The sequence below is a fragment of the Silurus meridionalis genome, chromosome 18, assembly GCF_014805685.1.
Source record: "Silurus meridionalis isolate SWU-2019-XX chromosome 18, ASM1480568v1, whole genome shotgun sequence".
NCBI classification, from domain to species: Eukaryota; Metazoa; Chordata; class Actinopteri; order Siluriformes; family Siluridae; genus Silurus; species Silurus meridionalis.
This window is the reverse complement of record NC_060901.1, coordinates 27,233,970-27,250,437: the sequence shown is the minus strand read 5'-3', so window position 1 is coordinate 27,250,437 and position 16,468 is coordinate 27,233,970. Positions and strand designations below refer to the sequence as shown.

Genomic DNA, 16,468 nt, shown 5'->3' with positions numbered 1-16,468 from the left:
TCCACATTTCACCATTCCTAGATTGGTCAAACTTTAGAACCAAACTTATACATTCCAACTTTTTATCTCGGTAAAGCTGCTTTAGGTTATTATATATTATATATTATATTATGTGTATTTATCCCAGATGAGCAGCCTGGGGCAACTGTGGCCAGGAAAAACTTGCTTACATGGTATGAGGAAGAAACCTTAAGAGAAACAACAGTCAAAAGGGAAACCCATCCTCATTTAGGTGACACCAACAGTGTGATTATACATTATAAGAACATTATAAACACTGGAGAGAGAGAAATATTATGAGCACTGGAGTGTGTGATTATTATTATTATTTTTTTATGTGTTGCATGTTGTGTATGAATAATTCAACAATTTATCCAGAAGCTGTTTAAATGTTTCCTCTAGTATAATTAATTTTGGACTGTTTTTGTGCATTGGTTATTTTAGTATGTTTACCATAAATATAATCTTGATATTGTTTGTTTAGAATCTCATATGAGAGTATAACATTAACATGAAATGTAATGTCTAGAATGTAATTCATTAAAAGTATTTATATTTTATGTAAATACTATAATACTAAAATTCTGTATTCTACTATTCATATTTCCTTGGCATATATATTTTGTACTTTTATTATGCTTTTAACGCAAATGTAATTTCCACCACACAAGCTATACAATACATATATTAAAATATTGTATTACAGATCACTGTAGGCTGGAGGTTGCTGTTAGAATGGTGGTCAACTACAGGAACTTCTGAGGAACAATATTTGCGTGCATCATCAAAAAGGAGTGGAAAAAAAAGACTTTACATAAAATAATTGTTTGATTAGGAATATGATATGATATATATGTATATGTATATATATGTATATGTATATATATGTGTGTGAACACACAATGTACACACAAAACTACATATGCCTTCACTGATGGTATATGAAATTTGAATTAATATATGTGTATGCACATCTTAACATGTTCAAGAAAAAACATTGATTAATGAAGAGTCTGTTTGGAATATTTGCAGAGTTAGAATTAATTTAAAGTACTTCCTAAACCACGGATAAAACAGAGCATAAATAATCGGATTAATACTGGAATTCAGACAAAGCATGGTCAAAACTTTGTGAATGATTTCTCCCTGTACTTCAATAACATTCCCTAATAAACTGTAAATATAATAAGGAAGTAAACACGCCAGAAACACGGCCACTAAAATACCGAGGACTTTGGCTGCTTTTCTCTCAGATTTCATGGAGTGGGAGGTGATTTTCTGTGTTTGAGGTCGTGTGTGATTATTAAGCTCTCTGATAGCAGTGGCGTGTTTCTTAGCAATCAGAAAAACCAGACTGTACAATATGATTATGACAGAAAGTGGAAATATAAATGATCTTACAAGATCAATTACAGTCCAAATCTCAGTCAGAATGAGAAAACACTCTCCAGGGCATGTTACAGGAGTCTTGAAAATTCCATTGAAATAAGTGAGCGCTAAACCATATGCAAAATTTAGAGACCAGTTCAAATAAACCACAACTCTCATAAACCTAACAGAGATTGTGTTTGTGTAGAAAAATGGGGTTGAAAGAGCCACATAACGATCCACAGCGATGAGAGCGATATTGTATGTGGACACAATCATGAGGAATCCAGTAGTCATTAAAAAAACAACACAATAGCTTTTCCCAAAAATCCAGCACGACTCGATCGTCCAGATTAACATCGGCGGCATCACTAAAGCACCGATGAAGAAATCCGACACAGCCAGAGAGAGAACGAGCATGTTGGTCGGTGTGTGAAGCTGCTTGAAGTGAAGAACAGAGATGATGACGAGCAGATTTCCACACACTGTTAGAAGAACCACAGCAGCTGAACACACGTACAGAAAGATATAAACTGCAGGAGATCCAGATCTCTCTGGACAGGAGAAATGCTCACAACGATCCGAGAGGTTCAACTCCATCACGTTCATGAATAAAACATTTCTCTGGTGTCTACAAAAGTTAAACCAAAATCCTCATAAATGAAAAGCTATTATAACATTGTAAACGCACATTACAATAAAATGAATTAGAGATCAAACAGAGCTGGTGCTTTTATAGTTTAAGAAATGGATTACGCCCCTAAGTTTGAGTGACAGAACAGTACATATGATGTCATGCCGTGTAAAAAAAAAAGTTGAAAGTGAATTCCATGTGCACACTGCTGTAAATATGTGGTTCAAATAAACATATACGCAATGTCCATTAAATAATGCTAAACAAATACATCTTGAATCAAGCATATGTATAATAAAAGGTGACAAAAACACACACAATGGGAATCCAACTATTTTAGGCACTTTGTTTAAAATGTGGCACAAACGTGGCGCCTAAGAATCATCTCTATGTTACGTATGTAACCCTAGTTCCCCTAGGGAACGAGATGCTGCATCGCAACTCTTTGGTAACGGCCCTGCGTTGTCCACACTCTGAACCACATGTGAAATATGGCCAATAGGCAAGACGTGACATCATGGCGAGCGACATCGCGTAAACCATAAAGCTACAAAATGGCTGTGCGGTGGTAGCGGAATTAGCTTCTGCAAAAAAGAGAAGGTATGCACCACAGAGATGCAGGGGGTGTGGCACGGGGACACTCTCTCGGGAACTAGGGTTACATACGTAACCTAGATATGTTTCCCCTTCAGGAACTTTGAGCTGCGTCGCAGCGCTTTAGGAACGAGATATCCAATCATGCCACACTAACTGGACCCTGCCTAATGTGTGAGGGCCTCAGCACCTGCATGCAAGTCAGAGGAGCCTGGAGTGGCTCTGAGGTCGAAGTCATAAAACACAACAAAGGTCAGCGAGTGGACCAGCCCACAGCGTCGCAAATGTCCTGGAGTGGGAATCCAGCGGACCAGGCCGTAGACGCTGCCACACTACGGGTGGAGTGAGTCTTGACCCCGAGCAGAGCAGGGAGACCCGAGGACTCACAAGAGGAGTCCTCGGGTCCTCACAAGAGGAGCTTAACATCTGCTTATTGGCTGGGAATCCCTTCCTATTAGGGCCATAGCAGACGAACAGTTTCTCCGAATTCCTCCACAGACTCGTCCTGTGGAGGTTCGTCACAGCCAGTTCTGCTTCTCCTGGAGGGCTAGGAACAGAGGAGGGCAAAATACCGCAGAAAGACAGGTTGTGCAGAAGCCATAGGGCCATTGAGGAGGGACACCAGGTTTGCAAACCATAGCGCCTCAATGGCCTCGGCCACGTCTATACCATTTCATCCAGCCCTAACAAGGCTGGGTGAGAGAAAGAGAACCAGAGGGGACAGTGCAAAGTCTCCCGAGTCGGAAACAGATTCACCTGGGCTCTGTAAAACCTCTGCCATATCTGCTCCACCACCTTGGGGTGAAGTCTCCATTCCCCAGGCCTCGGCCATTGTCTCAACAGGGCATCTGCTCTGCAATTCAACTGTCCCAGGATGTAAACGGCTCTCAGCGAGAGGAGTTTGTCCTGGGACCACAGGAGGATCTATCGCCAGGCTGAATGGGAGGAACCGATTTTGGTAAGCTTCGCCCCCGAAAGCAAACCTCAGGAACCTCCCATGTGCGGGAAGGATGGCTATATGGAAGTATGTGTCTTTCAGGTCTATCGTGACAGACCAGTCCTCTGACCTGATCTGAGACACAATCTCTTTGAGATTGAGCATCCTGAACCTGAGCCTCATGAGTGAGCCGAGGTCCAGGATCGGACGCAACCCACCATTCTTCATCGGAACAACAAAGTACGGGCTGTAGTAGCGTGACTCTCTAACCGAGGGGTGAACCACCTCGATGGCTCACTTCCTCAGGAGAGTGCGCACCTTCTGTTCCAGGACCATAGCCTGCTCAGGTCCCATCAGGGTGGGACACATCTCGTTGAACCGGGGAGGGGAAGACGCAAACTGAATCACATAGCCCTTCTTTACAGTATGCATGAACCACTGAGAGACCTCTGGCAGCTCCTCCCATACTGTCAGAAAGTTCCTCAGGGGAACCAACTCCTCAGAGTTGGCCTCTGACTGGCTGGAGCAGTTCTCTGCAGCCGAAGACACCTCCCAAGAGGCAGCGGATCTCCCCCATCTTCAGCGATCTTTTGGGTGGAAATACGGGGAGCAAACCACTGGAGGGAGACTGCACCCTGAAACACGTCCCATGGCAGGGCTAGCAGACCCTTTAATCTTTGCGGCGAAAGCGGAGGGAGACGCCCACTGGAGGGGGGCCATGCTCTGAAGCACATCCTGTGGCAGAGCCAACGGCCTGGCTTCCTGGTGGTGCTGGGGAGGGGCATGCACCGTAGCTTGAGGTGTACACCGCCCTCCAAGATGTAAGCCATCAGGACTTATGCACCAGGGCCCATTTATCAGAGTTGAGGATGACCCTCAGGTTGGCCAGCATCCTCTCGGGCCTAGACCAGTGGCCTTTAGGACCTCCCCACAGGGACCGGGTGGCAAGGGCCTCTTTCTGGGCTTCGCGGTGGCTGGATGTACCGTGCTGAGGCTGCCGCCAAGCAGCCCCATGGGAGCAGTGGGGAAGTACCACTAAAATGCCACCCTGTCTCCTGAACCTGCTAGCAATCGTCCTTACCTATAGCATTACCAGAACAGGCCAGGAGGGGCCACCAGTGCGTTCAGAAGGAAAGCCCTGTCCCTTTTGGGAATCACCACGCACAGGGTGAGCCACAAAAGCCCTTCTGTGGCTACCAGGGCTGACATTGACCGACCAATGGCCATGCCATACCTTGGTGGCCCCAAGGGTTAGGCCGCAGCAAGACGTAACTCCCAATCGTCAACCCCAGAGCTGAATCCCATGCCATCTCTCATAGTAAGTCAGTCTGGCATGCCTACAAAACACAATTATCGTGTAGAGGCAGCCTGATCTTCGGCATAGCCATAACTACTAAAGCCAAAGTGGCTTTCGCAGGCATACTCAAGCCTTTAGCGATGCACCACCTGGGGAAAGATAGCTTGCTAGCATCTCTTTCACACGTGGCATCACCCTGCAGCCGCACTCCTTAGCCACAACTACATTCGCGTAGAGCAAGGTATAGTGGGAAAACTTTGCGAATTGGGAACTTTAGTTCTTTGATTCACATCACAATGAATAAAGTAGTTGTTTTCTTTACACGCATTCATACACTTGCATAAAAAACACACAATTATTCGCCAGTTCCGACTACAATTTTTGCCCTTATGTATTAGGCTTTAAAATCAGGGCTGCTCCCTTTAAACCAGTCACCAAAATATACACTGTTATTACTGTTTGGCTGTGAAATATTAACAATAACAAAGGACTCGCCCTCGGCAGGACTCTGGACAGGCTTGGGGGCATGCTTGGCAGGGCAGACGGGCATAGAGGTGATCTCGGCAAGTCGGAAGAGCAGGGCGACGTCCCCAGTCAGGCAGGAAGGCTGAGATTGGGCAGCCCCCCAGCAGAGCTCAGGGGCTGGACGTACAGCCATTTTAGGAGGTTATTTAAAACCATTTGGTTTGCCATAGATTGTTCATGATGCACCGGAAAATACTGAGTTCTCTGCTGTGGGCTAAGCTTCAAAATATCGACTGTCTTGGGTGGGTCACTGAATTGCCAGTTTGTGACAGAGCAAGCCCAACAATTTAATATATCCGCTGGGTCCATCTATGGCCATATTATTCCGTATTAACTACTCTGTATTAACTACAGAACTAAATCTTGTCAAGAAGCTTGGGGCACAAGGACAGTCGGGTGCCACCGGTGGATACAGCGGGACTTGAGATGAGCTGCCACTGGGTAGAACGCCTTGGAGGTCAGGAAAGTCCGGATAAAGCATGAAGCAAGCCTCTTGGTGGCTCCCGAAGCACTTTCTGGCCGATGTGATGTGGCGGAGCTCGCCCACCACCCTAACCCTGCCCTCGGAGGGATTTTGGGTTGGAGCAACACAAGAGGGTAAAGAGTGTGGCAGTAGATGGCAGGAGAGTGAAGAGTGTGTGTGAGGGGTGTGTGGGGTCATCCACAATGCTGTTGGCTTTGTGGATGCACTGTGTGGTGTAAATGTCCATGATAGAGGGGAGAAAGACTCCAAAGATCTTCTCAGCTGTCACCACAATAGAGGGTCTTGCGATGCAGTTCCCGAAACAGGCAGTGATGCAGAATGTGGTCAGGATGGGGGGAGAGAGATGCGCTTTCCTCAGCGTTCTAAGGAAGTAGAGGCGCTGCTGGACTTTCTTGGTGATGGGAGCTGGTGTTGAGTGGCCAAGTGAAGTTCTCTGCCAGGGAATTTGATGCTCTTGATGATCTTCACAGAAGATCCATTGGTGATCAGTGGTGAACGGTCACTCTATGCTCTCCTGAAGTAAACAACCATCTCTTGTTTTGTCAATGTTCAGAGACAGGTTGTTCGCTCCACGCCAGACTGTTAACCATTGCATCTCTTCTCTGTATGCTGATTAATCGTTCTTGGGGCAATGTAGGGAAGACAAAACCAAAGCCAAAAAACAGTCCAAAGAATCTAAAGCCGGCAAACAGAACAATATAGGCAGGGCACAAAAAAAACCCAGCCAAAACCAAAAACACCAAAGTCCAAAGAAGAGCAGAGCAGGGGTCAAGAACAGGATCAGAAACAGAATCAGGAACAGGGTCAGGAACCCTAGCAGGCAGGGTGGCAAGAATATCCTCAGGGACTTTCAAAGCCGGTCAGATAATCTGGCCCCGAGCTAAAGTCTTGGGTGTCCTTAAAAACGAGCTGGCCGACGACCCGGAAATGTGTGCCATGTGCCCGGAAGATCCTGACAACTAGAATCAAAAACTAGGAAATAAAAAGGGTCAAATTTCAAAATCAATAACAAGAAAACTTGATAGTTTTAGGAGTAAAAAAACAACTGAGCAAATTCTTTACAGATTGTCAGAGAACCAGAGCGTCTTTTTATTCAAAGTGCGTGTATATGAACCAAATTCACTCTAGAAGACTTTCAATTCTGCCTCAGGGTCGTGGTCTGGTGGTTATTCTGTAAAACCTTGAATATTATCACTAGTTTCATTTTGTATATTCCTTTTTAATTCCAGTTAAGTTTTATGCAGCACTGTAAAGTATTTATAACAAATTTACACTAACAGCATTGACAGCTTTAAAAAAAAGTCAGATTTGTCATACAAGATATAACATTTAAAAATGACACATAGGAAAATACTACATGATCTTTTTTTTTTGTATGGTGTGTGATAAATGATTTCCCCTCCCTGCAAATTTCCACTATATAAATATTCACCTTTATGTAATTCTTCTGCAGCATAAATGTCTGGGACCAAATTAGGCCTTACGGATGTTGATACTTTCAGCCGTTATTACAGTCTCCTCCACATTATTCAAAATAATAATATAAAAGAAAAAATAAATAGAACTTACAAAATAGCATTAACATTACTATTTTATTATGTATATCATAAAAGTGTCTAAAACAAAGACTCCATATTAATATCAAACTAAAGTTTTAAATGTCAAAACTCACCACATACATAATATCTATATAAAAGTCCACAACACATTTTTACGATTATGATACTAATTTTTAATATTCTTTCTGATGTGAAAATATAATTCAAATGATTTTATTCCTATTATAAGCAAATATAATTTTGACTACCTATATTATAAATGCCTACATGAATTGTATTATATGAATTACAAAATAATATTGCTATGATAAGGGATACATTAAATCAGTAGTTGATATACAGTAATGATATTATTCAGACATTTCATGAAAGAACACTGATTAATGTGGAGTCTGTTTGGAATATTTGCAGAGTTATAATTAATTTAAAGTAAACTTGAGACAAAACAAGACCAAAAATTGTGACTGATTTTTCATTGTAGCTCAATAACGTCACCTAATAAACTGTAAATGAAATACGTAAGTAAACACACTATAAACACGGCCAGTATAATACAGAGGACTTTGGCTGCTTTTCTCTCAGATTTCATGAAGTGGGAGGTGATTTTCTGTGTTTGAGGTCGTGTGTGATTATTAAGCTCTCTAATAGCAGTGGTGTGTTTCTTAGCGATCATAAAATTAATTAATTCAAAGAATTTAATTAATATATGGATCATATTCATGTGTTGTGTGTTTGTGTGTGAATAATTCAACAGTTTATCCAGACTGAATTTTTCCATAGTTGTTAAATTATTCCGCTAGCAGAATTCATTTGGAATCATCCCTGTACTTCAATAACATTCCCTAACAGACTGTAAATATAATATGGAAGTAAACACATCAGAAACACACACGCGGTACTCACCGCGGGCCATGGAGGTCGAGTGGGGCACCCTGAGATAGAATGACCGGGTCTCCACAGTAGTGGCACGTGCCGGACACCAGGCGGCGGTTCCTCTCCTTCTTAGAGAGTCTCCGAGACCCCACCTGCATCGGCTCGGGTTCGGGAGTCGGCAGATGTACAGCAGCAGAGGTGGCTTCAGACTCCATAGGATGGCAGGCGGCGAGGCATTGCGACAACTCGAGCGACCATTGTATAAACGCTTCCAACCCTAGATTGTCATCATGAATAGCAATGGCATACCTGACTTCCGGGTTTAATCCCAAGCGATAGGCATTTATAAGTGCAACCTCGTTCCAGCCACTATTGGCCGCCAAGGTACGGAAACGTAGGCTATAGTTGATGATATTATCCGACCCCTGGCGCAAACTGAGCAGCTGATCCTTCATTCATAGCGCTCTGGAAGTGACGCTGAAAACCTCCGTAAAGTGATTGGTGAAGTGCGTGTAGGAGTTGATAGCTGGGTTCTGTGTGCTCAGGCTAGAGCTCTTCCAGAGAGGAGTGAGACAAGGAATGCCACCTTAGCTCAATCAGTAGGGATTTTTCTGAGGTTGCATCTCGATGTGGAGTTTCACCTGGAGCAGGAAGCCATTACACTCGGCCGCGTCAACGGAAAAAGAGGCCGGAAAATCGGGCTGCCGTAGGGGGAAGCAGCCGCCTGGCTAGCAAAGGTCAGAGTGAAGGTGGCTCGGAGAGCGACGGTGAGATTGAGGACCATGTCCGAAGGCGTAGCCAGTTGTGGTTCCATTGGAGGTAACACGATATTTTCCCTAGTGTGTTCTAAGGTCCGTTATTATGTCAGGCCGGGAGAAATAGAGACAGAAGCCGTAGTAGGTTAAGTAAGCTTTAAGAAGAAACCGTGATAGCCATGAGAGAGAGAGGAGCAGGTATATCCGTGGTACGCCTGAAAGGAGCGAGGTCCACAAAGTCCGAAAGCGAACCCAAAGTGCTCAGGAGATATCAGTGGTACGCCTGGGAGAGGCGAGGCCCACACAGTCCAAAACAGTAGCCAAAGTGCTGAGGTGATATCCGTGGTACGCCTGGAAAAGGCAAGGTCGTGTGATGACGTGTGACGTGCAATAACGGACAAAGCCCTGAAGGAGTGAGGGCCTTAAGTAGGCTGAGTGGAAGGAGGTTCAGGTGTTGGTAGTTAGTATGATGAAGAAGCGCTCCGTGCAGGCGGGGCGCCGAGGAGAGGCGAAGCCGATGGCGCCCTGACAATATACAATATACTGTATAATGTTTCTAATTATTAATTTTTTTTACATATTTGCACATTTTTCCACTGTGGGACAAATAAAGGTATATATCATCTTATCTTATTTTATTGTTTGATTTCAGATTTGGACCTGTGTTCCTGAAACTGAAATACTGGGCAGGAACGAAAATACTGCGGCATGAGGATAGTCAGGTGCCAGCAATGGACACAGCAGGACTTGAAGCAAGCTGCCACCAGGTAGAATGCCTTGGAGGTCAGGAAAGGCCAGATGAAGCATGTAGCTAGCTCCCAGGTGGCTGCCCCAAGCACTTTCTGGCTGATGTGATGAGGCGGAGCGGCACCCTCGGCGGGACTGTGGACAGGCTTGGGGGGTATGCACAGCAGGGCATAGAGGTGATCTTGGTGAAAAGACAGGCAAACAGAATGATGCAGGGAAGACAAAACCAAAGCCAAAAAACAGTCCAAAAAATCCAAAGCCGGCAAAAAGAACAATATAGGCAGGGCGCAAAGAAGAAAAACGCCAAAACAAAACCAAAGTTTTTGGGGATCAGAAACAAGATCAGTATTAGGTTCAGAAACAAAAGCAGGCAGGGTGGCAAGAATATTCTCAGTGACTTTGGAAGCCGACGAGCTAAAGTCTTGGGTGTCCTTAAATACAGGGCAGTGCGGGAAAAAGCGGCAAGGTGGCCGCCAACAGGGAATAGTGCGCCGTGCACCCAGAAGATCCTGACAACTAGAATCATGATTGTGGAAATAAAAAGGGTCAATTTAGATAATAAGAGTAAAAAAACAACTGAACAAATTATTTACAGATTGTCAGAGAACCAGAGTGTCTTTCTTTTTAAGTGCATGTGAATGAACCAAATTCACTCTAGAAGACTTTTAATTTCGCCTTACAGTCAAGGTCTGGACATTTAGGGTGGTTATTGTGTAAGATTTCGAATATTATCACTATTTTCATTTGTATATTCATTTTTTATTTTAGTTAAGTTTCATGCAGCACTGTAAAGTATTTATAACAAATTTACACTAACAGCATTGACAGCTTTAAAAAAAAGTCAGATTTGTCATACAAGATATAACATTTAAAAATGACACATAGGAAAATACTACATGATCTTTTTTTTTTGTATGGTGTGTGATAAATGATTTCCCCTCCCTGCAAATTTCCACTATATAAATATTCACCTTTATGTAATTCTTCTGCAGCATAAATGTCTGGGACCAAATTAGGCCTTACTGATGTTGATACTTTCAGCCGTTATTACAGTCTCCTCCACATTATTCAAAATAATAATATAAAAGAAAAAATAAATAGAAATTACAAAATAGCATTAACATTACTATTTTATTATGTATATCATAAAAGTGTCTAAAACAAAGACTCCATATTAATATCAAACTAAAGTTTTAAATGTCAAAACTCACCACATACATAATATCTATATAAAAGTCCACAACACATTTTTACGATTATGATACTAATTTTTAATATTCTTTCTGATGTGAAAATATAATTCAAATGATTTTATTCCTATTATAAGCAAATATAATTTTGACTACCTATATTATAAATGCCTACATTAATTGTATTATATGAATTACAAAATAATATTGCTATGATAAGGGATACATTAGATCAGTAGTTGATATACAGTAATGATATTATTCAGGCACCATAAAGGGGTGAAAAAAGTAATTTCATGAAAGAACACTGATTAATGTGGAGTCTGTTTGAAATATTTGCAGAGTTATAATTAATTTGAAGTAGAATTAAGACAAAACAAGATAAACATTTTTGAATGATTTTTAATTGTAGTTCAATAACGTCACCTAAAAACTGTAAATAAAATATGGAAGTAAACACGCCAGTAACACGGACACTAAAATACCGAGGACTTTGGCTGCTTTTCTCTCAGATTTCATGGAGTGGGAGGTGATTTTCTGTGTTTGAGGTCGTGTGTGATTATTAAGCTCTCTGATAGCAGTGGTGTGTTTCTTAGCGATCAGAAAATTAATTATTTCAAAAATTAAATTTATTATATGAATCATGTTTATGTGTTGTGTGTTTGTGTGTGAATAATTCAACAATTTATCCAGACTGAATTTATCCATAGTTGTTAAATTATTCCTCTAGCAGAATTCATTTGGAATGTTTTTGATGCTTTGGTATTTTAGTAGTTTCTCAGACAGACTGATTTTCTCATCTGCCTTTGTATGTGTGTCTTAAGAGCACAAAACATGTTCAAGAAAAAACATTGATTAATGCAGAGTCTCTCTGGAATATCTGCAGAGTTATAATTATTTTAAAGCACCTCCTAAACCACGGATAAAACAGAGCGTAAATAAGAGGATTAATGCTGGAATTTAGACAAAGCATGATCAAAACTTTGTTGATTATTTCTCCCTGTACTTCAATAACACTCCCTAACAGACTGTAAATATAATAAGGAAGTAAACACGCCAGAAACACACACACTAAAATGCCGAGGACTTTGGCTGCTTTTCTCTCAGATTTCATGGAGTGGGAGGTGATTTTCTGTGTTTGAGGTCGTGTGTGATTATTAAGCTCTCTGATAGCAGTGGCGTGTTTCTTAGCGATCAGAAAAACCAGACTGTACAATATGATTATAACAGAAAGTGGAAATATAAATGATCTTACAAGATTAACTGCAGTCCAAACCTCAGTCAGAATGAGAAAACACTCTCCAGGGCACGCTACAGTATTGTTGAAAATTCCATTGAAATAAGTGAGCGCTAAGACATATGCAAGATTTACAGACCAGTTCAAATAAACCACGAATATCATAATCCTTAGAGAGATTGTGTTTGTGTAGAAAAATGGGGCTGAAAGAGCCACATAACGATCCACAGCGATAAGAGCGACAGTGTATATGGACACAATCATGAGGAATCCAGTAGTTATTAAAAATAAAGCGCAATAGTTTTTCCCCAAAATCCAGCACGACTCGATCGTCCAGATTAACATCGACGGCATCACTAAAGCACCGATGAAGAAATCTGACACGGCCAGAGAGAGCATGAGCATGTTGGTCGGTGTGTGAAGCTGCTTGAAGTGAAGAACAGAGATGATGACGAGCAGATTTCCACACACTGTTAGAAGAACCACAGCAGCTCCACACACATACAGCAAGATATAAACTGCAGGAGATACAGATCTCTCTGGACAGAAGAAATGCTCACAGCGATCAGTGAGGTTAAACTCCATCGGGTTCATGAATAAAACATTTCTCTGATGTCTACAAAAGTTAAAACAAAATACTCATAAATGAAATTCTATTATAACATTGTAAACGCACATTACAATAAATTTAGAGGTCAAACAGAGCTGTTGCTTTTATAGTTTAAGAAATGGATTACGCCCCTAAGTTTGAGTGACAGAACAGTACATATGATGTCATGCCATGTAAACAAAAGAAGTTAAAAGTGAATTCCATGTGCACACTGCTGTAAATATGTGCTTAAAATAAACATGAACACAAAGTGCACAGAGTAGCAATGTCCATTAAATAATGCTAAACAAATACATCATGAATCAAGCATATTTATAATAAAAGGTGACAAAAACACACACAATGAGAATACAACTATTTTAGCCACTTTATTTAATCATGGGACAAATCTAGTGATTTTTAAAAAAAAGTCAGAAAATCACTGGCACCTAAGAATCTTTAGTTTTTTGGTTCACATTACAACAAATAAAGTCGTAGTTTCCTCCACACGCATTCATACACTTGTATAAAAAACGCACAATTATTTGACAGTTCTGACTACACTTTTTGCCCTTATGTATTAGACTTTACAATTAGAGCTGCTCCCAGTGAAACAGTCACTAAAATATACACCATTATTACTGTTTACTGTTTACTGTACTGTGCAATAATAACAATAACAAAGCTTTTTAAGCAACACTATGGGTGTGCTGCAAGCATACCAGGCTGACTTGCTCCGGGGCTGATGATATTAAGGAGTTTCTTCGTGCTGCCAACCTAACCCTTAGGGCCATGAAACACACAGTGTGGGCCGTTGGTCGGTCCATGCCAGCCCTGGTGGCCACAGAGCAGCATCTGTGGCTCACCTTGTCAGACCTCCCTGCCACGGATCGAGCTGCGCTCCTGAATGCCCCAATGGCTTCTCCTGGGCTGTTTGGTGATACTGTAACGGCGGTCAACGACAGATTCCAGTAGTCTAAAAAGCAGTCGGCGGCTTTTTAGCAGTACCTCCCTCGCCACTCCCAGGGGGCCGTTCGGCGGCGGCCCCAGCCAAGTCAAGTTAAGTCAAGTTTATTTCTATAGCGCTTTTCACAACATACATTGTCTCAAAGCAGCTTTACAGAAATCAACAGTCAAGGTGAACGGTGTGCATTTATCCCTGATGGCCAAGCCGTGGCGACTGTGGCAAGGAAAAACTCCCTTAGATTAGACCCAGCCTGGTCCTTCCGGGCATCATGTAGCCCAGAAAGAGAACATTGCCACCCGATCCCCGCGGGGAGGGCCTAGGGGCCCCTGGCGATGCTCTAGGCCCTAGAATGACCCGGCTGACCTGAGAGTCACCCTTGCTTCGAACAAATGGTCCATGGCACGTAAGTCCTGACGGCTTACATCTGGAGGGCGGTGTACACCTCATGCTACGGTGCCAGTCCCTCCCCAGTGCTTCCCAGAGTCCAGGCCGTTGGCTCTGCCACAGGATGTGCTTTAAAGTGAGGACCCGCCAAAAATATTGTATTTTTTTAAATGAATAAAATAGTCAGGGTGCGCCATCTGTTGCCTTTGTCTGTGTGAGCTTCGTTTAGAAACACGTCATCAAAAAGCGCTGAAACTCGGCCAATAGCTGACACACGGAAATAAAAAAAAATATCTTTAGACAGCTTAAAGTATGTAGTTTTGGAATAAGTCTGTGAAATAAAAAACATATGTTTCCAAAGAATATAAATTATGTGAAACCAAGTAGATGCACAGATTTTCCACCGCAGCTCATTATCTGATAATGAGCTGCGACCGGACACGCCCCCCCGCTATTCACAGGTAAAACAGTTCACATGTTAAGTTACACGCCCCCTGGACAATGGCCTAAAACAATGCGATTTGACACACTACACCGGTGAGGAAGCTCTTCAGATGGTTTTGGACAGTGATGAAGAATTTACCTTTTCATCCGAAGAAGATTGCGATTCCAACGATTCAAGTTTCTACGATGAGTAAGTTATTAAATCTTACATTCTGATCATATAAAACTCATATTGTTTGTAGACATCTCTGCCTAGCTTTTGTCAGCATTGCCTTTTAATGTTACAACAAAAATCCGCCAATATCTGCTCATTTGTAACATTAACTGTTTGTAATTGTATTTCCTAAATATTGTTGACGTTATTTAAAGTTATATTTTAGCCTCAGTTCAGTTTTGGTTAGTGTCACTTATCATCCTGAAAGGCTGTTATGTAGTGTTAGCTAGCAGAGATGTTCCGGAATGCTAAGGTGAAAATGCTATATGTACAATGCATGCTAACAAATATATGTTGTTCAAGTGTATTCATCATCCTAAAATATATTGTTTGGTTATTTTTAGGAGTGTGGCTGCATCACCCCTGCCTTCACTGGAAACTCACACCAGGCCACGCAGGTGTCGCTCCATTTTGAGTTCGACCGAGAATCATCCTGAGTAAGTACATATTTTATATTTTCTGAAATTATATTTAGTTTGAATCATTATTGCATTGTATGACATATGCAAACAACTTTATCAATGACACAGTTAGTGATGTTTGTGTGTGTGTGTGTGTGTGTTTCATAAACAGATGTGATCAGTAATGTGTATTTTAAATAAACCACAAAGGAAACACATTCTTTCTTGTAGTACTGTACTTCTCACTCAGATCCTGGCTCAGTGATCCACAGCTCATTATGTAATCGACAGCTCATTATGCGACGCATTGTCTACAAAGCTGTCAGTCACAGCATGTCGACGCCTCTTCGCATATGGCCTTTCAAAATATAAAGTGTCTTTTAAATTTTAAATCAAAGTATTGTTTAATGTGAATGAGCAGGCAGGATGATCTGCTCTCAAAACGTCTTGGGAAAACATGTTTACTATAGGTTTTGTGGCCTTATTTCAGTGAGGTTTTTTTTTAAGCTTTTTCAAAAACCATGCATAAACCTTATTTTGTCAAAAATACAAACACACACATATAAGCTGTTTACATATTATGGTAGCCCAGTTTGTGCTGAATACAGTGTAATAAGTCTTTTGTCAATATTATATTTTGAAAGCAACTAAAAAGAACCAAATATAAGAGCATGTCAAAATCTCTCAATGGGCCAAAAACACCCTCAGACTCCAGAGGGTTGAGGGAGTTCTGACAGCCTGAGAGAGGCTGCTGGAGGTCTCTTAGTGTGTCCTGCGTACTATAGAGAGGGGCTACTTGAATTCAGTTTGGGTCCTCTCCTCCCCGTCACAACGAGATGTGTCCCACCGTGGTGGGTCCTGAGCAGGCTCTGGTCCTGGGACAAGCGGTGCATGCTCTCCTAACCAAAGGGGCCATCAAGGTGGTTCACCCCTCGGTCAGAGAGTTAGGCTTCTACAGCCCGTACTTCGTTGTACCGAAGATGATGGTGGGTTGCGTCCGATCCTGGATCTCTGCTCTTTGAACCGCTCACTCATGAGGCTCAGGTTCAGGATGCTCACTCTCAAAGAGGTTGTGCCTTAGATCAGGTCTGAGGACTGGTTTGTCACGATAAATCTGTAAGACGCATACTTTCACGTAGCTATTCTTCACATGCACAGGAGGTTTGCTTTCGGGGGCGAAGCTTACCAATACTGGGTCCTCCCATTTGGTCTGGCACTCTCACCCCATACCTTCACAAAGTGCAATGACTGGTTGATATTGGCTCAATC

At 42.1% G+C, this 16,468-nt stretch overlaps 2 protein-coding genes across 2 annotated transcripts; both read right to left on the bottom strand.

Moving 5' to 3' along the window:
• Positions 1 to 984: 984 nt before the first annotated feature.
• On the bottom strand, positions 985 to 3,761 carry LOC124401724 (trace amine-associated receptor 13c-like). The gene is made up of 3 exons (XM_046874151.1): positions 3,319 to 3,761; positions 2,984 to 3,143; positions 985 to 1,881 (listed from the first exon to the last, which is right to left on the bottom strand). Exons 1-3 carry the CDS (start codon positions 3,759 to 3,761, stop codon positions 985 to 987), a joined length of 1,500 nt encoding a protein of 499 aa, XP_046730107.1.
• An 8,040-nt stretch (positions 3,762 to 11,801) lies between these two features.
• On the bottom strand, positions 11,802 to 12,785 carry LOC124401723 (trace amine-associated receptor 6-like). The gene has a single exon (XM_046874150.1). It carries the CDS (start codon positions 12,783 to 12,785, stop codon positions 11,802 to 11,804), a length of 984 nt encoding a protein of 327 aa, XP_046730106.1.
• Between the last annotated feature and the right edge of the window lie 3,683 nt (positions 12,786 to 16,468).

Excerpts from the sequence above, each read along its gene's own strand:
- LOC124401724 (XM_046874151.1), bottom strand. The coding sequence starts at position 3,761 with ATGAAGAATGGTGGGTTGCGTCCGATCCTGGACCTCGGCTCACTCATG. Across the intron at positions 3,144-3,318 it reads GACTCGGGAGACTTTGCACT|CCCTCCAGGAGAAGCAGAAC; the intron begins GTCCCCTCTGGT and ends CTCTGTTCCTAG. Across the intron at positions 1,882-2,983 it reads AGGACCCGAGGACTCCTCTT|TGTTCAGCTGCTGTGGTTCT; the intron begins GTGAGTCCTCGG and ends TTTCTGTACGTG.
- LOC124401723 (XM_046874150.1), bottom strand. The coding sequence starts at position 12,785 with ATGGAGTTTAACCTCACTGATCGCTGTGAGCATTTCTTCTGTCCAGAG.